This window comes from Pipistrellus hanaki (genome assembly GCF_964339955.1).
Source record: "Pipistrellus hanaki genome assembly, chromosome: 3".
In the NCBI taxonomy this organism is placed as follows: Eukaryota; Metazoa; Chordata; class Mammalia; order Chiroptera; family Vespertilionidae; genus Pipistrellus; species Pipistrellus hanaki.
This window is the reverse complement of record NC_140505.1, coordinates 144,102,041-144,122,155: the sequence shown is the minus strand read 5'-3', so window position 1 is coordinate 144,122,155 and position 20,115 is coordinate 144,102,041. Positions and strand designations below refer to the sequence as shown.

Genomic DNA, 20,115 nt, shown 5'->3' with positions numbered 1-20,115 from the left:
CCGGAATCGAACCTGGGACCTTTCAGTCCCCAAGCCGACGCTCTATCCATTGAGCCAAACTGGTCCCGGCGCTCTCCGGGCATTCTGATGTATGGCCAGGCCAGGCCCACTGGACTAGAGACCTCAGCTCTCTGAGGGCATCCTTAGCTGGTCGGTTCATAACTTCCCTGACACAACCTGATAAAACTGAAATTCTGGATTTAGAGGGGTGAGGGGAAGAGGTTGACAGGCTACCTAGGTAAGCACTGGGATGCTAAAATGATGGAATCATTGGGATGTGTAAGATTGCAGGAAAGGCAGCTGACCCACCTTACTCCCATCTCCTCCTGTCAAATACACACACACACACACACACACACACACAAAGACTGACTGACTCTTTGGTTTTTTTGTTTTGTTTTGTTTGTCCTCGCCTGAGGATATTTTTCCATTGATTTTTAGAGAGAGTGGAAGGAAGGGGGAAGAGACAGAGAGAAACATTGATGTGCGAGACATATATATCAGTTGCCTCCTGCACATGCCCTGACCAGGGCCAGCGATCAAGTCTGCAACCTAGGTACACGCCCTTGACTGGAATCAAACCCGGGACCCCTCAGCCCATGGGCCAACACTCTATCCACGGAGCCGAACTGGCTGGGGCAGAAGACTGACCTCTTTGAAGTTGTCAAAAGCAGCAAGAATGATTTCGTGTCCTCCCCGCACCAAACACACGGCTGCTAGGAGCTCCAAGACAAGGGCTTTGGTCCTGAAGGGCAAAGCAGGAAGATTAACACCTTAGCTCCCCACTATGGCCACCTCACAGCTCAACCGCACAACTGGGAGTCCTTTCCGAGAGCGGAGCCAGCCTCACTGGTGAGGGGAGAGGCGGGTACGAGTAGGAGGCAGAAGGCAGGCTGCTCCCGCACTAAGCTGTGCAAACACAGGGAAGCCAGGGACACTGCCCTCCAGCAGAGGCCACAGGACTCCACGGCCAGCGACAGGTGGAGCCCAGAACTCCAGTCCTGTGCAGAGCGCGGAGGAACGGGAAGAGCTCACCTTGGATTCTTGTTGTTGAGACTGAGCGCAATCTCGTTGACAGCATGGGGGTGGGACATGACCAGGTTGAATCCGTACTGTAGCGAAGGGAAAAAGCAGAAGGAGGAGAGTCCTTGATGGTGGGGAAGGCAGATCCTTGACTAGACTGTAGGCCCACCAGCAAACTTCTTTTAAAGCTGGCGCCCTCCTAGCTCTCCTGGTTTGGGAGGCGAGCAGAAGAGGCCGAGCCCTGTGGCTGGTGCTGCCCCCTCACCTGATAGTTCATGATGGCTCTGAGACAAAGGATGCAGACGTGGACATCATCCTTCTGGCTCACCAGGCGGGAGTTCTTCAGGGCCCTGCGCCCGGGGAGAGTGCTGTACCTGGGGGAGAGGCGGCTGTTGGCGAAAGGCTAGGAGTGCTCACCAGCATCCAGACAGCAGGCTGACCCTCAGCAGCAGCAGAAGAGGAGGAAAGAGGACCTTGCACCGCCAGCCCAGAGAGAGAGGGTGCAGGGCAGGCGCTCAGCCGTGTCACCCCCTGGAGCAGGCCTTCACCGGGAACTATCCAGGACCTGCTGTATAATTAGTGCCCAAACCTCCTAAGCCCAGAGGTCCTTCAAAATACAACAGCAGGTGTATATGCCTTCCTAGTCCTCGAGGGGTCCAGGGAGATGTCCATTCGAGCCTTTCCTCCTCCTCCTCCAGTTGCTGTATCTGCCACCATTCCCTGGGGCAGGAGCACTTGGCTCCCATCCCACTTCTGTGACCCAGAAAAGGCAGCACAGACCCCAAAGGCTTTAGGAGTACCTGGGGCTACGTCTGACTTTGCATCCTCCCCTCCCCGCAATGATGTCTCATGAAGAAAGAGGAAGCACAAATGGTATCTGCTCATGCAGGACTGGAGTGATGAGCAGTGTCAGAGTGCAAAACCCGGAGGAGACAGGAGATGAGAGTATGGCATGAGAGAGAGACCACGGAGAGGGCCACAGGAAAGCCTCCCTAGGTGGGCGGGGCTCCAAGTCACCAGGTCCCGCCACCTGCCTCCAGGCAGGACAGCTCTTATGATACTGCAGACAGATGAATACCTGGGAGCCGTGGAGAGAACGGGCCTAAAGGAAGACGTGAAGGGAGGGTGAGCAGGAGGCAGGGTGGGTGGAAGCTGGTCTCTGAGCAGCCGATGGAGCAGAGAGCAGAGCCAGAGGGAAACAGACAGGAGGCGGGAGCTGGAGCCCCCGGTGAAGGTGAGGGAGCTGGGTGAGCACAGCCCTGCCTGGGAGACTGGGAGGAATGGCAGAGCGAGAATGAGGAATGGAGGAGCCCCAGAGAAGGGGCGAGGAGGAACCCCAGATGGGGTGGGCATAGCTGAGGGCAATATACTTACCCAGGACAGATCGCTGGGCAGAGTCAAGGAGACAAAGAGGACAGACCAGAGACAGACTGGCAGGCAGAGGCAAGAGAGCTGAGCCTGGAAGCAAGAGTGGAAGGAGGCGCATGAGCACTCACCGCTGTTACCGGGACCTGGCCTGGGGCTGGGGGAGGCAGGCGGGCAGAGCAAGAGCACACATACCGGAGCACAGACTGGCGCGCAGAGCGAGCGAGGCTGTTGGTGAAGGGGGCTGACAGGGCGCTGGGAGGCTGCAGGTCCTCAATGGACCTGCTCCAGGACCGGAGCTTGTCAAATGCACCGTCGTCACCACTCTCCAGACCCTCAAAGTCAAACCTGGAGCAGGGAAGGACACATGCGCACATACAAAAGAAATTCAGTGCCAAGACCCCTGGCAAGCCCACCCCTGCCCTGTAGACTTCTAGGGCAACAATAAGCAAGAGCATCAGAGGAGAAAGTGGAGTTGGGCAACAGAGACCCAATCCTGCTTGGGAGAGCCAACAACATAGGACAAAGGGCAGAGCGGGCACAGGAAGCAACCAGGAGGGGTCTGGGGAGACAGGAATGCTGACGGAGGCCAGCGCTGCGCCCACTGGCCAGGCAACTCACGGAGTGACCCTCCCATGGGCCCAAAGGGAGGGGGGTAGTGGGTACCTGCTGCACTCTCCACCTCAGAGGGGACATCTCAGAAAAGGGGGGCTCCCCACAGAGAACCTGCCAACTGCAGGAACACGCCACCTGCAGGTCTTGTTCGTGGGTAAATGGCAGCGGCCAAAGGAGCCCGAGTGCCCTGAGGGAGCCCCCCTGTTTCTGGGCTGAGACTGAGGGTGGGTCAGAGTGGAAGAAAACAGGGGTCCCAGGGAACTCCGAGAGGGACAGCCTTGTGTCAGGAGGAGATCATGGTCCCATACTGTCACTGGATTCGAATGACTGGCTTTCTGTGGTTCCACATGAGGCTTTTAGGCTTTTCTGGGATAGAGGCTTGTTGGGCCTCAGCTTCCCTGGGGAAAGGAATCACACAAGTCCAGGGAGTGGCCTGGCATCCGTAGTTCATCCCTTACAGGATTGGGATGGTTTCTCTGTTTGTTACTTCATGCTTTCGGGACCAGATGTTTCAGCAGCTGGGGTGTGTGGCCAGGGCAAGGAGGACAATTTGAGGTCACCCAGCCATTGAGCCTTCTCCCTTGCATATCCCCACATCTGGGTCAATGCCCTCTGAGAAGCTAGCTCGCACCTCTTTCCTGTCCTGGTCCCTGCAGGTCACTAAGGACTCAGCCAGCATCTCCTACAGGCTCTTCCCCACGGAGCCTTCTGCTCAGACATGCATAGCCTGGGGGTCAAAGGCACAGGGGCCGAGGGTTTGTGAAGTAGGAAGTGACATGTGCAGATACTTGAATGTTCCAAAGAAAGCAGGAGTGGCCTCAGAGTCCTTGCCGATAGATGTTTAATGGGGCTCAAGTAGAGGAGTCTCATTGACAGGGAACAGATGCCCGTGGCTTCTCTCCATTACTAACTAGTAGTATTTCCCACACTGGTATGTACTGTTTACAAAAAATGCCTTCACGCAAACTCTATTTGGCTTTACCCTTTCCTCTCAACCCTTCCCCCACACACACATTCTCTCCTCCATCCCACACCCACGCCCGCCCCAAGTCTTTCTTTCAAATACAGTCAGAGGCAGTGCTGTGCACCATACCGTTCTGAGGTCCCAGTGTCTTTTGGTTTTGCTGGGATTTGTTTGCTTTTTAAACAAGACAGGCTTATTTGGAATTATGACCTACATCTTTTTACTTTTAAAGTTTTGAATTTTTAAAAAATCACTTCAGCAAATGTTTTTCATTTCTTTCTATAAAAAGCGTGGTTTTTAAAGGGAGAGGAGGCTCCCGAGGCACTTCTGCAAGGATGGGAATGGGGAGTGGGCGGCTCTGGGCTCTAACAGAGATGACCTTGAAAAGACAGCAGAGGCCAAACCTAGGAAAGGCATTTGTTTGAAACCCTAAGGAGACGAGAGAAGATCTGCTGGACAAAGAACAGCCAGAGGACGAGGACAGTAGCCAGAAACATGAAAGTGGAGGCTAGGGCCAAAACTGGTTTGGCTCAGTGGTAGAGCATCGGTCTGTGGACTGAAAGGTCCCAGGTTCGATTCCGGTCAAGGGCATGTACCTTGGGTGCGGGCACATCCCCGGTGGGGGGTGTGCAAGAGGCAGCTGGTCGATGTTTCTCTCTCATCGACGTTTCTAGCTCTCTATCTCTCTCCCTTCCTCTCTGTAAAATATCAATAAAATATATTTAAAAAAAAAAAAAAAAAAAAAAAAAAAGAAAGTGGAGGCTAGGGCTGAGTCCTGGGACTGAGGAATTCCCCAGGATGTGGGACTTTCAGGATTAAAACTGGGGAAAGTCATAGGCAAACCAGGCCAACTGGTCACCCGAGAGCTGACTTAAGTAGAGAGTATAAATTTGCGTGTATTTGTCCTCTGGTAAATGATCACCATAATCCCTCTTTCCATATATTCAATTAACAATAAAGTGGCGGCACACTATAGAGTTTATAAGTCTATAGTATAGACTTATGCTTCAAATACTGAAAAGTGCTTTACACACATTATCATCTAGGTCTAGAACCCCAGAAGGTGGATCCCCTCTGATATAAGAGGACACACACTTGCCTGAGCTCAGACAATGGGAAACAACAGAGATCCATCCCTTCTCTGTCTTCCCTGAGAGCCCCTCACTCCTTCCACTGCCTTCTCAACTGAGTTAATTCACTTCTGGCTGCCTCCAAGCTCCCAACCTGCTTGCAAAAGGCCCCTGAATGTCTCACTGTCAGTCTGGGTCAAAAGTCATGCTCACTGCTCCTGGAGTGACTTAGAGTAACCCTGTCACAACTGGAGACCCAAGGGAGCTTCTTGAAGACTTGCTTTCCAAAATCACATGAACAACAGGGAATCTCTCCCGGAAGCCAGGACATCCCCTCGGACTGCTCCTAGCCTGGAGTCTGGATCCTCCAGGTTCCAATTCTGAGCCCCCTTCCCACGTCTCTCTTCTCCTGCCCCCCAAATGCACCTTCTCCTCCAGCCACCTGGCATTCTTCACTTGGCTGCCTGTCCCCTCACCCACTCTCTCTCCCTTCTGGCCTGGGATCCCTATTCCCATCTTCACTATTGCAATCTCACCTTCCTCTTTCAATCAGAATGGGACTGTGTTCTTTGTCCTCCCTCACTGGTCCCAGCCCCAGTCCCAGGGTGGTACTCACATGACAGAACATTGGGCAAAGGACAGGTAATCCACCAGCACATCCAGGCCTTTGTTTTCATCATTCAAAAACTCCCGTACCCACCTACAGATACAGAAAACAGAATGGGGTGAGGGGGAGGAGAGAGAGGGACCTCTGATCCAACAACACCCTCTAGGATCCCCCAAAACTTAGCACTAGGCTGGGAAAATTTTGAAGATGAAAACCCATGGCAGACCCACCCATGGCCACGTCACCTGCCAGGACCTCTCTTGGGCCAGAAAGCCAAGGATGGCTAAGGTAAAAGCTTTCTGACACCACAGCAGCCAAATAAGGTTTCAGGCGGTCCTTCAAAGGCCTAGGCCCGGCTCATTCACTTTCTGTGACTCTGGTGTCTAGCACAAGGCTGAGCACTCTGTCTTTGCATGATGTTTGTTGGAAGAATTGGGGGATTATCAAGAGCATTTACTGCAGCCCTTGCACAGAGCCATGCCTGACAGAGACCAGCAGATCCCCACCTTGACTAGTTTCAGTCAAAAGACCAGCAAGAAGCGTCAAAGGGAGCTATGGAACAGAGGCACATAGAGCCTCGGGGCTCTTGGGCACCAAGTTCAAGGAAAGGCATTTTAGGAAATAGTGAGCAAAGACGGGTAGGTGGGGGTCGTGTGTTTGGCAGAACGGGAAAAGGATGGGGAAACAGTGAGGAACTCAAGTAACTACAGAATGGCTGTGACCACTCAGAGCCGGACTGAGGAGCTGGGCCCCACCAGCCAGGGAGGCAGGAGGGTAGACAAGGCTCCCTAAAGACGGCAGACCAGGCAGTTCCACACACACACACACCCGCCCCAGGCCTGGGGGGCTGAGATAGCCCTGAAAGGGAAGGGTACAGCGTGCCCTAGGGAGACTGTTACGGGTTCGCTGAGAGCAGAGGACATAAAGCTCAGGATGAAGCCGTGACTGTCCTCCATGCTCTGTTCCCTCGGAGTGTCCTGGGGTCTTTAAAGGCCAGCCCAACAGCCTGCAGGGACACTTCTCCCCCACAGCTGGAAACCAGCGCCATGCTTGCCAGCCCCACTCCGAGCTGCAGAGAGGCTGGGCCGGAGCACCAAGCCCAGCTGAGATCTGGCAGCAGGCTCCGGCTGGGGCTGACTGACACCGGAGCTGCCTGAAGTTAGCTTCCTCTCTGGGGGCCAACAGGCCTCCCGTTTCCTGTCTGTCTGCTCTCCAGCTCCCCACCCCCTTCTCATTTCCTGTCTGAGTCTACACTGCTATTTTCGGGATCTTGACACTTTGAGGAGAGGTTAAAGGGCACGTAGGCAAGGCTGAGAACCAATACAAAGTGGGGAGAGGAGGAGCTGCGGAGGCTCTGGAATCCCACTTCCCAGCTCCCTGCTCCAAGGTCTGGGTTCCCACCCAGCTTCCACAGGACAAAGCAGGATCCTCCTCTCCCTACCGTTCCCCGGGCTCCCACCACCCAGCAGCACCCACCCGTAGCAGGACAGCCGCACAGTCTGCCTCCCAGAAATCTCGGAAGGACCCTGGCCCTCCGTATGACTCTACCAGGAGAAGCCGGTTCAGATGACAGGAGCTCCTAAAATGCCAGACACTAAGCTGTTCCCTGGGAACCAAAGACCAGGTCCAGACCTCTAAGCTGTGTGCCAGCTGCCAAGAGGCCCCGGCCTGGGAACCATGCTGCTCTGGCCCCACTTCCTGGCCAGTGGCCAGAGGGGCAGGCGCCAGGTAGGAGGGGAGGGCAGAAGGGGCTGTCACACACTGCTCTGTGACCCTCTGGAGAAAAGCAGACCCCCAGCATCATGCAGCAAGACTTGATACAAAAGACCGAAGGGCCTGAGAAGGAGGGAAGGGAGAAGGGAGGAAAGGCCCTTGGAGTGCGGAGTGGAAGGTAGTGTTGCGGGCTGCCATCTGCTTTACGCTTGCCCTCACATGCAGGACAGCTGAGGAGGCTCTGCCAGTCTTTCCTCCTCTGAGGAGTCACCAAATAAAGGTGGAGGTTTCATCACATGTTTCATGTAGTTCAGCTTTCAATGTCTGGTTCACAGATGAAGTATGGAAGCCAACTTTGGCCCTTGAGCCTAGCTACCGAGGCCAGGAACGGTCCCCTTCCTGTTCTCTCCGGGGCCATTTCCTCTGTGACTGCTGCAGCAGCTGCTACGTGCAGGTATAGCCTCTACCGGAGCCCTGGTCAGGCTCAGCCTGGGGCAGACAAGGAGGCAGCTGCCTCGGGCAGGAGGGAAAGCAGATGATGTCATTTGGCTTTTCTCTCAGGAAACCCAGGACCCTGAGGCTGGCACCTGTCCAGTGACCTCCACCCCTACCCCCAGCTAGATTTCTCACTCATGTAAGTTCTCAACACTCATGCAGGCCCTTGGTCAGGATTGCAGCCCTGCCTACTGTTGTCTATCAGGTGTTCTCTCTCTCTCTCTCTCTCTCTCTCTCTCTCTCTCTCTCTCTCTCTCCCTCCCTCCCTCTCTCTCTCTCTCTCTCTCTCTCTCTCTCTCTCTCTCTCTCCACCTCCCTCCCTCTCACTCACTTTCACTATACACACTCTGGCTAGTTAGGGTTTTATAAAACTGACACATAGCCATCTTTCCCTGTACTTCACACTCTGCCTGTTCAGCAAGTCCTGGTTCCCCATCAGAGACTGAAGAAAAAGACTCACACAGCTCTTAGGGACCTGTTGGTGGGTTGACAGGACCAGGGTCCGTTAATACAGAAGACATTCCACTCCTGTCTCCCACTGCCTTATATCTTCTTTCCTGATACTTCAAGAAAGTTCTGCTCATTTTAAGATTGTCTTAAAATCAAGCAAATAATCTTCTGGGTACAGAATAGTCCAGGAACTAGGTCTCAGCTACCCAAGGCGAAGTGTTCCCCAACCCCAGCCTCCTCTGGACCTTACTTGGCCCAGCCCCAGGCCACAGGCAGACTGCAGTCTCAGCTGCTACGGGAATGTTTTCCACTCAAAGCTACAGGCTGAGGACCCCAGGAAGGGCCCCAAGCTTGCCAGCAGCATCCAGACAGCAGCTGGCAGAGATGAGGGGAAGAAAAGCCAGGAAGGAACCGTCTGAAGCTCTGGGGGAACCAAAGCCATTCAAGGGGCACCTCTGCCCCTGGCAGGGGGATAAACAGGCAAACTCTCCTCAGAAGGACCAGTCTGGAGTGACCAGGTGAAGAGGCTCTGGCGGCCAAATCCGACTCACCCAATGTGGTTGGTACGAAGCGAGATCTCCAGCTCCCTCAGTACTTTGGTGGACTCCTGCACTCTCCTCCTAAACTTCTGTAAACATGCAATTTTCAGTCATTGATCAACCCAGCTCCATAGTACAAATAAAAGGGGGAGAAAAAAAGGGAGGGGACACAAGAGGGCAGTTACAGGCCTTCCCTCCATCATTTGCCAGCCATTCCAGACTCATGGCCTCAGAACCCGGAAACCCACTCCCATTGCTCAGAAGCTCATGACCCAAGTCAAAGGGTTTGCCCCCAAGCCCCACAGGTCTATAGAGGGCAGCAAGATGGGCCCTCCCTGCCTTTACTTCACCTTCCTCGTTACACTGGGGTCCAAGAAGCTCTGGAGTTTCTGGATATAAGTATGTGGGGGGTTCTTCACCTGGAATCGTTCCTGTAAGGGCAGAGTGAGAGAAAAATGGTCCTTTGGATTATTCCCTGCAGGGATAGTCCTCGCCCTGGGGGAAGGCAGAAACAGGTTCTGCTGGGATACTACCAAACTCCTCCACTGCCCACCCCACACCCCAATCCTACACTAACCTCCTTCCGGCTCTGTGCATTGGGAAGAAATCAAGATAGCTCTTTGTGGGAGCCTCTATCCTACTGGAAAAGGAAGTGAGCAATGACTGAGGCCGAGACCAGGCCAGGCCAGGCTTCCTCAAGGGACTCCAGGGCTGCAGTCATCCTTTTGGTCCTGCCACCTTGTTCTGCCTAAAACATAACCCCTATCTCCAAGCACTGCCCCAAACCCCATACCTGGTCACAGATCAGATCCCACTTCTTCTCATTGTCGTACTGCCGCAGGAGCCGGGCCTTGTCAGGGGGCAGGTTCATGGAGCTCTGAGGAGAGAAGCCAAGTCAATTGGGTTGAACGCTCCCCCCACCCAGAGGAGAGAAAAGCTAGATTATGCATGCCTTTCCCTGATATTGATTTCTAATAAGGAAAGCTCAGAGAGGCGGGACAGACCTCCTGCCTACCCTTCATATTTAGCCTCTTGATTGAACAATGTTTCCCAAACCATAGGCCATGGAATCAATTTAGTGTGTCAAGAGTATTTTAGAGAAACCAATATGGCGGCATAGGTAAACACCTAAAATTGCTGCCTCATACAACCACTTCAAAGCTACAACTAAAAGACAAAACGGACATCATCCAGAACCACAGGAAGGCTGGCTGAGTGGTAATTCTACAACTAGAAGGAAAGAGAAAAGCACTCTGAGACTCAGAAGAGGTTTGGAAGTAAAGTGCAGAGGTACAGAGGCGTTAGCATGGAAAGGGCTGGCAACTGAGGATGAAGTTGTCTTTTTAAATCAGGAGGGAGATAAAAGCTCCCAACTGCTCTGAACTCCAGTTCTGAGTGAGACTCGGACCCAAACTCATATGGGGAGAAACTGGACTGTCTGGGTTTAGGTGGAACTTGAGGGCGGCTTTCTCTCAGAGGTGCTTGCAGAGATTACAGAGGGACACTGAGACCCAGGGGCCTCTTAGGGCAGGGCCAAGGATCAGCCATAGCTGTTTGCTACGCCCTGTAGATTCCCTGAGACGCCCATCTCACTCAAGCTTTGCGCAGAGGCTTTTGCAATCTAAAATTACCTAGCAAACTGCAGCTGGGTCAGAGCCCCAGAGCCACCAAAAGAAGGCCCAACGCCCCATAGCGGCTTGCATTGCTTCACAGCTGGGCCTCATCTGGGCACCTCCAAACCCCAAACAAAGAAGAGGAATCTGAAGATCTCTCTGTAGCTCCTGCTGGGTGGCCTCAGACAGAGGCTAAATTTGCACCTCCTTGGATTTCCCAGTGGTCAGAGTGGGACCATTCCAGATTACAACAATTAGAACTATAAGGGATACTCTCAGGGGGCAGACTCAAAAGTGAGCACCAAAGCCTCACTGAAGCAAGTCTTGTCCCATAAGGGTGTCTCCAGCACAGAAGTTCTCCCATCATAGACAAAGCTGATTCTCATAGCCAATTGGCCTGGAGGTCAATTCTTCCCAGTAATACCAAAAACAATCAAGGCTTAACTACAACAAGACTGTACACAGCCCACAAAGGGGTGTATCAAGAGTGTCCACCTCAGTTAATTGGGGAGGCTGAGCCACTGGGCCCTATAGGACACCTAGCACACAAAGCCACTCTATCAACACAGGGAAGCAGCTAAAATGTGGAGGCCCAGAAACAGGTCACAAATGACAGAAATGGAGAAAAGCAAACTACTGGATATAGAGTTCAAAACCACAGTTATAAGATTTTTCAAGAATTTTCTAGAAACTGCCGATAAATTTAGCCAGACCCTCAAGGATATGAAAAAGGACCAACTAGGAATTAAGTGTACACCGACTAAAAAAAAATAATAATATACAGAGATCCAAATAATAATATACAGAGATCCAACAGTAAACTAGAGGATCACAAGAATCAAGTCAAAGATTTGAAATATGAAGAAGCAAAACACACCCAACCGGAAAAGAAAAAAGAATAAAAAAATAACCCAAAAATATGAAGATGTGTAAGGAGCCCCTGGGACAACTTTAAGTGTACCAACATCAGAAGAAGAGAGAGAGCAATATATTGAAAATCTACTTGAAGAAATAATGACAGAAAACTTCCCTCACCTGGTGAAAGAAATAGACTTACAAGTCCAGGAAGTGCACAGAACCTGAAACAAGAGGAATCCAAAGAGGACCACACCAAGACACATCATAATTAAAATGCCAAGAGCAAAAGACAAAGAGACAATATTAAACGCAGCAAGAGAAAAACAGTTAGTTACCTACAATGAAGCACCCATACTATTGTCAGCTGATTTCTCCACAGAAACTATGCAGGCCAGAAGGGAGTGGCAAGAAATATTTAAAGTGATGAATAGCAAGAACCTACAACCAAGATTACTCTACCTAGCAAAGCTATCATTCAGAATTGAAGGTCAGATAAGGAGCTTCACAGATAAGAAAACACTAAAGGAGTTCATCACCACCAAACCAGTATTATATGAAATGCTGAAGGGTATTCTTTAAGAAGAGGAAGAAGAAGAAAAAGGTAAAGATAAAAAATTATGAACAACAAATACATATCTATCAACAAGTGAATCTAAAAATCAAGTGAATAAAAAAAATCTGATGAGCAGAATAAACTGGTGACTATAATAGAATCAGGGGCATAGAAAGGGAGTGGACTGACAACTCTTGGGGCCAAGTGGGAGTGGGAGGTGCGGGAAGAGACTGGACAAAAATCGTACACCAATGGATGAGGACAGTGGGGGGTGGGAGGAAGACGGGCTAAGGGCAGGGGGTGGGGTGGCAACCGGGTGGAGGGGAGCTATGGGGGAGAAAAGAGGAACAACTATTAATCTGAACAATAAACATTTATTTTTTAAAAAAGAGTATTTTTATTTTAAGTGAAAACGAACAGTTTAAAATAGAATAGGATGTTCTTCCCCAGCACACCACAGGCCACTGGAGGGCCTTCCTCTCATCTTCCTCTCCTTTACCAACTGCTCCAAGTTCAGCTCTAACTCCCTGCAAGTAGGAAGTATAAATAATGAAGCTTTCATAAAGCTTTTGATTCTTTTATAGTTTATGTACACCATATATAGGTCATGCTGTAAAATGTGTTTCTTCATATGAGTGAAAACTTTCGATCTGCTTTCCCCTCAGGGTCTGGGAGATGGGTGCCCTCCTGCACCATGCACACCCAGGGACCAGTCCTGAGCCACTCACAGCCCATGTAGATGCTACCACTCCACCCTTTGCCCCACGTCAGGATGCAAGAAAGACATTAGCATAAAGATAACTGCTCAGAATATTTTTAGGAAATAACTCACAAAACTTTAGTACTTTAATTATTAGTAGCAAATTACTTATGACATAACACGCCTCCCAATTAATTAAGACACAGCAAAGTGTCCTGACCCTGTGCTGAGACACTCTAATATAGAATATAGAAGACAGAGACCAGGCATCATTTTATTTTGTTCACTACTGTTTGCTGAATGAATAAATGAGTGAGTAAAGCCCAAGGTATCCATGCATGACCTGACCACAGCTTGTATCCCCATCCAGCCAAGCCTCTCTACTAACCAGTCTGGCTGCCTTTGTTTTAGGTACAGCCCTTGCCTCTAAAAGCAGATCACTGCACCTGCCCACCCCCCATACTCTTGAATCAAATACGATCTCCTATCTGAAGTATCATAGCTGCCTGATAACCCGCATGACTTCCCACAAATCCAGCCTCTTCCCCAGCACACTGCAGGCCACCTGGAGGGCCTTCCTCTCATCTTTCTCTCCTTTGCCGACTGCTCCAAGTTCAGCTCTAACTCCCTGGCAACCCAAGCATGACCGCTTGGTTTACCTCTGCCCACGCCCTGATCTCCTCATCCCTAGAGACAGGAACTGTGTGCATCGAGTAGTCACACGGGCCCTGGGTTACTCTAGAAGCAGCAGGAGTATTTTGAAAGTACGCCCTCCATTTCCTAGGAAACAGAAAGGAAATCCTAAACATTTATTTCTATCACACATATCTGATCTATTATGCATTTATCTATGCACATACTATTAAATCAGCTGTGCTCATCTACCCCCAAAGGACTGTCTATTCATATGGCCCAAAACCCCAATAATATCTAATACGGTGACAGGCACCTAGTGGAGAGTAAGCTGATAGTAAATCTATGGTTAAGACATCCCAGCTTGAACTATGGACCCCAATCCTGGCTGGAAACGGGTTCGCTATGGCTCAAAAAAGGAAGTAGGGTTGTGGGATCTCTGGTCAGCATTTAGAAATGGTAGAATTTAGAAAAATACTGTATAAGTGGAGAAAGTTCAGCAACCCCCAAGGTGGTTGAACCTCCCCAGGAGAGAAGCGCCAACAAAATCCCCCACTGCTGGTTGTACAGATTGCTGGGGTTGGGGTGGGGGCGCAAATACAACTCGGAATGTTCTCTCCAGAACTACTTTGCTAAGGGCCAATCTCAGCACAGAGACCACAACAAGGACCCAAAGGCCAAAGGTGGGCCCAGAGCAAGGTCTCCTGTCTAACCAGGGTCAGGATGCTGCCAGCTGAACTCAAGTGAGATCGAAGCAGACTGTCCTCAGGCCTGGTTCTGGCTCTGTGCACACCCTAAGCACATCACTGTCACCTGCCCATTGAGCCCAAGTGTGTGTTATGAATAGTTTTCGATCGTCTCCCTTAGAAGAAAGCCACTGGGGAGGGAGTGGGGGAGCCTGGCACTACTCTGGCAGACATCATATCCTGTCTACACCAACTTCCTCTCAGCCACCACTGCCAGCTGCTGTGGCCTTGCACATCCCTGCCAGATGAACTGATGAGGAAACGTTTCAAATACAAAGAAAAGTCACCCCCTTGGGAACCTTAGCCTGAGAGCAGGTGACAGAAGCACGAATCACCAGCTCTGCCCACAAGCCACATCCTCCAGTCTAGAGCTTTTTTTTTGCTTTTTTGAAAAAATATATTTTATTGATTTTTTACAGAGAGGAAGGGAGAAGGATAGAGAGCTAGAAACATCAATGAGAGAGTAACATCGACCAGCTGCCTCTTGCATACCCCCCACTGGGGATATGTCCGCAATCAATGTACATGCCCTTGACAGGAATCGAACCCAGGACTCTTCAGTCTGCAGGCCGACGCTCTATCCACTGAGCCAAACCGGTCTTGGCGAGTCTAGAGCTTTGATGCCAGCCTTCTCTGCTTCTTCAGCTGAAGTGTGATGGGGAAGAAAGGAGGTAAGGGGAAGTCCCTCAGCCTCCAGCACTCTCTCAAGAAAACGGTCACTGGCTGTGGGCTGGCAGCCACCCGCCACGGGAAGGGCAGGACCAGGGCCTGGCCAGGGCAGTTCTCTCTCTGCCAGACAAGGGCATTGGGGCTTCTGCATCCACTTGATAACGTGCGCAAGTCTAGCAGGGCTCCAATGTCCTGAGGAAGTTACTCTTCCCTGAGGAAGGACAACTTCCTGAGATCCGGGGACAGCCAGGGAGCAAACCTGATGAGGTTCCGGTTTCAGTCAAAGGTTTGTTTCCTTGACATTCAGCGGTTTCACGGGGCCTGTGGGCTCTCGGAAGGCAGAGGCCGGGCTTAAGTCCTTGCTACCTTCTCACGAGACCCTTGCTGAACAGGAAGGAGGTACACTGTCTCAGAGAGGAGGCGCTGGATGTGGAGTCAGCGCAAAGCAACTATCGGCTCTTCAGAGCTGTTGAACCTCAGTGAGCTCATCCATAAAACGGAGATAATCCCCCTACTTCCCACAGTTTTATGAGGATTAAGTGATAAACATTTTATGTCTGTATTTGTCTGGAACACTGTGGGTGTTCACACAGTGCCCTTACCCTTCCTTCTGGGAACAGCCTGTGTGATGTGGTGACATCCCAAGGACCCACCCTCTTGCTTCAGGGCGCTCTCTCTCTCTCTCTCTCTCTCTCTCTCTCTCTCTCTCTCTCTCTCTTTCTCTCTCTCTCTGCCTCTGTCCCTCCTTCAGCAACTGCTTCTCAACACTGAGGACAGAGCAATCCTTTACCTCTCTTTGATTCTTGGGGATGGAGGCGGAGACCCCAGGGAGTAGGGAAAGGGGGAGATGAACTCAAACTGAAAGCAATTCTGGAGCTGAGTCCTAAAGCAGAGGGACCAGCAAGAAGTCTAATAATAAAAACCTATAACAGGAAGCAGCAGAAAGGGGTGGATCTGATGCTTTTCCAGCAAGGCTACTCTGGTTTACTGCCAGTTTGAGGCCAGGCTGCGTGCCCTGTGTAGTGGCCAACCCGCCCCTGAGTTCTGTGGAAGCAAGGCTTCTACTCCCCATCTGACCTGCCCCGCCCCCCCGCCCCCCATCCCCCTCCCCCCCAGAGGCTGAGGAGGGAGGCAGCTCTGATGGCAGAGGTTCCCTTCCCTTTCCTGCTCTGCACCCCCAGCCGGTTAGCCCCCCCTTGTTTCCTTCCCACTGCGGGGAGGGAAATGTCGGTGGGGTTGGGGTTTCCTTAAGCTGCGGGTCCTCTGGGACTCACCCCTGACTAGTCAGGCTCCTTAGGCCAGGCCTGGGGAAAACCCAGCACAGAAATAGGAGCCATAAAAAATTCCCAGCCGTTTCTATCGGCCCTAGTCAATCATGATAAATCTTAGGAACAGACAAAAATGGCCTGGCTCCTCTGAGAGGCAGGGGAGAGGTGGTCGAAACTTTCCTGCAAAGGGGATTCTGGAGGCTTTAGGGAAAGCAGGTAGGGGATTTTTATTTTGAGCAAATACAGAATGTGAGCTGGTGGTTTTTTTTAAAGTTCCCTCTCAGAACCACCTTTCACCAGATCCCTTGTGGCTGAACACTTCTCCCAAATGTGGTAGCCCCAGCCCACATGCCCAGCCACGGTGGTGGGGCACACTGGGAGCCGAATCTACAACTTCCCCAGAGATAGCACTGTCCGGTACCACATGCTGCTGAGCCCTGGGCCACAGCTGCCTCCAAGTCTTCTCGTGCATCCACTGATCGCCCACTGCACAGATGGGCAGGGGTGAACGTGGTGAGTTTGTGCACATAGTTTGGGAGTCCAAGGCAACGCTGGGCACAAAGGCCCCTCCCTGGCTGCCAGAAGGACAGGCTGTAGGAGCAGCCCAGCCTGCCCTCCACGTGTCTCTCCTGGTGGGCAGTAGGCACAGCTGTGGCCAGCTGGGCACTACTCCCAAAGGGCAAGAGCCCAGGAGGTGGGAGGTACCAGCTCCTGCTGCCTCGGCCCCCTTGGCGGCCACAGCCAGCACCGCGGCAGTAGCAGATCCCAGACAATGAGTTATTTTCAGCCAGCGCTTTAACACGAGCCAGCTGGCCAGTGTGTGGGGCGGGAGTCCTCCACCCAGCCCGCCCAGATGGCAGGCAGGCCCGGCCCATCGCCTACGCCGCTGCCGGCTGCGTCACTGTTTGTTTATCTCGTTGTTTCAGCACAACTCCTCCTAACTACCCCCCCAAAACGACAATACTTTCAAAAGGATATAAAAGAATCAGAGAATCTGATCAAAGGTCCAAAAGCTAAAATTAAAAGGTCCAGACATGGGAAGCACAGCAGCCCCTCCAAACACCCACTCCTTTCCCCAGCTCCGTGACTGGCGGGCGCAGCGCAGGGGAGGAAGTGGAATGAATTAGTGGCCAGATCTCACTGCAGCCTCCATGGATCAAGGCCGAGCCTGGCTTTGCTGCCAAACCAGAGGACAAAGCTCAAGACTGCTCTCCCCGCCGGCCATGCTCCCATCCTTCTTTTCAGAGCTCAGGTTTGGAGAAGACAACTTGAGACAAACAGTCTAGAATGAGCCTGATTCAATGATGAAAGATTCTGAGAGAAGAACCATATTCTGCGGCTGAAAGGGAATCACAGGAACAGTTCATGACACTTGGCTGGAGGGAGAGGTACCCCACCCCATGATGAGTGGGGTGGACACTTCAGCCAGCCCCATATACGTTGGAGAGTTCAAGAATAGAAAGGGGTGGACAGTAGCAATCATGTCCCTGGACACTAGGCCCCAAGCTCCCCCTTCTCTGCTTCTCATCTCTCTCCATATACCACCCTCTGCACAGGAACTCATGGATGCAACGCAACTCTAGCCACACAAACATTTTGCTCTAGGCCTGAGCTGCACTATTAGACTTATGGGGGATTTGCTGGGGTACCTCATGACAAAAGACATAAAAAAGTGGTGCTCCATGACTTAAGTGTTTGTAGTGGCTTCCATTGTCTTTCTGTCTTTGTTTAATTGAAGCTATCACTCTGGGGACAAGCTGCCAGGGAAGAGCCAGCTTCCACAGGCCCGGAGCCCTGTCTGGAGAACGTGCTTCTGTGGTCATTGATGACTCTATAACCAGAAGTGACATGCTGAGCAGTTCTGAGCCAAGTCCCTGAGCAGCCCGGAGGAAAAGAAAGATGGATTCACCAGATGTCTCAAGCTGAGCTCTGCAACTCACACCAGGGAAGTTAGATGGAGAAGAGGTCCTAGAAGGCCAGCATCAATCAAACACAGAGGTGGCTTTTTCCAAATACAACTGTGCCCTTCCGGCCCCTTCTTCACCCCAGAGGACCCTCCATTGTAGTCTCAGAGGCATAGAAAGCTGGACAGTCTCAATGCCAGCACAATTCCCAGTTCTACCCTCTGCCCCAGTTCCAGCCTCACACCTGACATCAGGTAACCTCTGCAAGTAGCTGCCCCCTCCCAACCCTGGCTGAGGACACCTCTTCTGGCCTATTTAGTCAAGAAGCACACTATCTCAGGAGGACTCTTGTTAGCTCTTCCCAACTGAGACCCCAGGGCCCCGCTAAAAAGCCACCGCCACAGCAACCTGATCTGTCTGCTGGCTCCCCAGCCCCTCCTCGCGGTTAGCCAGACCCACACACTCCCCTGTTACGCAGGATGGAAACTATTCTGCTGGGGGCAGCCGGCTTTGCAAAGCCAAGGAGTCTTCGGGCAGAGCCTCACATTCTCCCTGCAGCCAACCAAGGTCCTGCCTTTTCATGATATTCTGCCCTCCGGCCTAGGGAACCCTAACAGGCAGCACTACCTCTCAGATGACACATTTCTGGGGTTACATCCCACAAAAGCATTTTCCTCTCTCTCCCCATTACTCAGAGACCCAGTACATCTCCCTCCCAGGGTCTCTCATCCATACCTTCTCTTCATTCCCACTGTCACCACCAAATGGGCCCGTACTAGTCACTGACCTCTGGGGTCCTTCTAGCTGGCATTCCTACTTCTAGCACCTCTACCCCACCCAACCTGCAGCTGGATGAATTTCTAAACTTCCCAGCACATCAGATAAATTATGTCTCTTCTCAGTTCAAAAATCTTCTCTGGCCCAGCTGGCATGGCCCACTGGTTGAGCAGACCTATGAACCATGAGGTCACAGTTCAATTCCCAGTCAGGGCACATGCCCAGGTTGCAGGCTCGATTCCCAGTGGGGGAACCTGCAGGAGGCAGCCAATCAATGATTCTCTCATCATTGATGTTTCTATCTCTCTCTCCCTCTCCCTTCCTCTCTCAAATCAATTAAAAAAAATTTTTTTTTTAATCTTCTCTGACTCTTAACATTTATACAAGAAAACCTAAACGCCTCTGCCTGCTGTTCTTAGCATCTTAAAATGAGAAAGAGCTTCAGAGGCGAGATTCTCCTCTGACCAGCCTTATCCTCTTGAGGACTATCTTTTCTGGAATATCCACTCTTGTTACAGGATTTGCTTGTAATCTTCTGAATCCCTACCTAATATCTGACTCAAAATCCAACAGCTCTGTGACTACCAACCTCAACTAATCAGCCTCTCTTCTGAGCTTCAAAACATTGTCATATGCAGAGAATATGGCAGAGACCTACTTGTTATCCCCCAACACCTTCTCATCTTCCTTACTAATGAGCCTCCAATATTCAGATGGGCACATGACAGCCCAGAATGAATATATTTCTCATCTTCCCTGACATGTAGGATGCAAGCAGAAGCTGTATGTACAAGTTCTCAGAAATGTCATTAAGGGGGTGGGGGGGGGGGAGAGAAATTAAAGGGAGGGAGTATATACCCTTCTTTTATCCCTTCTGCTTCCAGCTGGTTAGAATGCAGAGGTAATGGTGGGAACTTCAGCAGCTATTCTAGACTATGAGGTAACCCTGAGAATGAAATTCCAGATGGCTGAAGCTACAAGAAAATCACTGCTCACTGATACCATGTACCTTAGCACAAATTGAATGTGTTCCATACAGTGTCTTTTCATGTGTGTGTTTCCTCTATTTACAATTAGAGCATGGACTCCTTGAAGATAGAAGTCATGTCTTACCTTATTTGAGTCATGTGCAAGTTTTTAACTGAAGAGCTGATTAATCCCTCTACTACCGTTCCCACCACCAAGTCCTTTGTTCAGCCCCTGGTTATTTTTAGAGGGCATTATCCCACTTCTCATCATTGCCTTCTGTTTCTGGGCTCTCTCCCCTTAAACCTACCGTCTATAGCCCAAATCATTTTCTTTAAATGCTGCTTCTCCCTCTGAAACTCCCAGACTTCTCATTCTGAGTTTCAACTCTGACCTTCAGTTCATGCCATAAATCTAAGCCACTCACCTGTCCCACTCTTTAACCAAATTTATCTTCTTTTTTTAGTTGGTTTCAGAGAGGAAGGGAGAGGGAGAGAGAAAGATAAAAACATCAATGATGAGAGAGAATCATTGATCCTGCACGTCCCCTCTTGGGGATCGAGTTCACAACTGGGCATGTGCCCTTG

General features: G+C 51.2%; 1 protein-coding gene across 5 annotated transcripts in view; it reads right to left on the bottom strand.

Annotated features, from left to right (window-relative positions):
- Positions 1–20,115, bottom strand: part of FMNL3 (formin like 3) — a 58,157-nt gene that overhangs the window by 10,258 nt on the left and 27,784 nt on the right. For 3 of the 5 annotated variants that reach the window (XM_084877364.1, XM_084877366.1, XM_084877365.1), the window contains exons 2-9: positions 9,635–9,718; positions 9,192–9,272; positions 8,854–8,930; positions 5,654–5,737; positions 2,584–2,736; positions 1,289–1,397; positions 1,036–1,112; positions 652–745 (exon numbers count right to left, since the gene is read on the bottom strand). In XM_084877364.1, the coding sequence (XP_084733490.1) occupies positions 652–745; positions 1,036–1,112; positions 1,289–1,397; positions 2,584–2,736; positions 5,654–5,737; positions 8,854–8,930; positions 9,192–9,272; positions 9,635–9,718 (759 nt within the window). The remainder of the gene's footprint in view (positions 1–651; positions 746–1,035; positions 1,113–1,288; positions 1,398–2,583; positions 2,737–5,653; positions 5,738–8,853; positions 8,931–9,191; positions 9,273–9,634; positions 9,719–20,115) is intronic. The other 2 variants (XM_084877368.1, XM_084877367.1) reach the window with 1 other exon arrangement.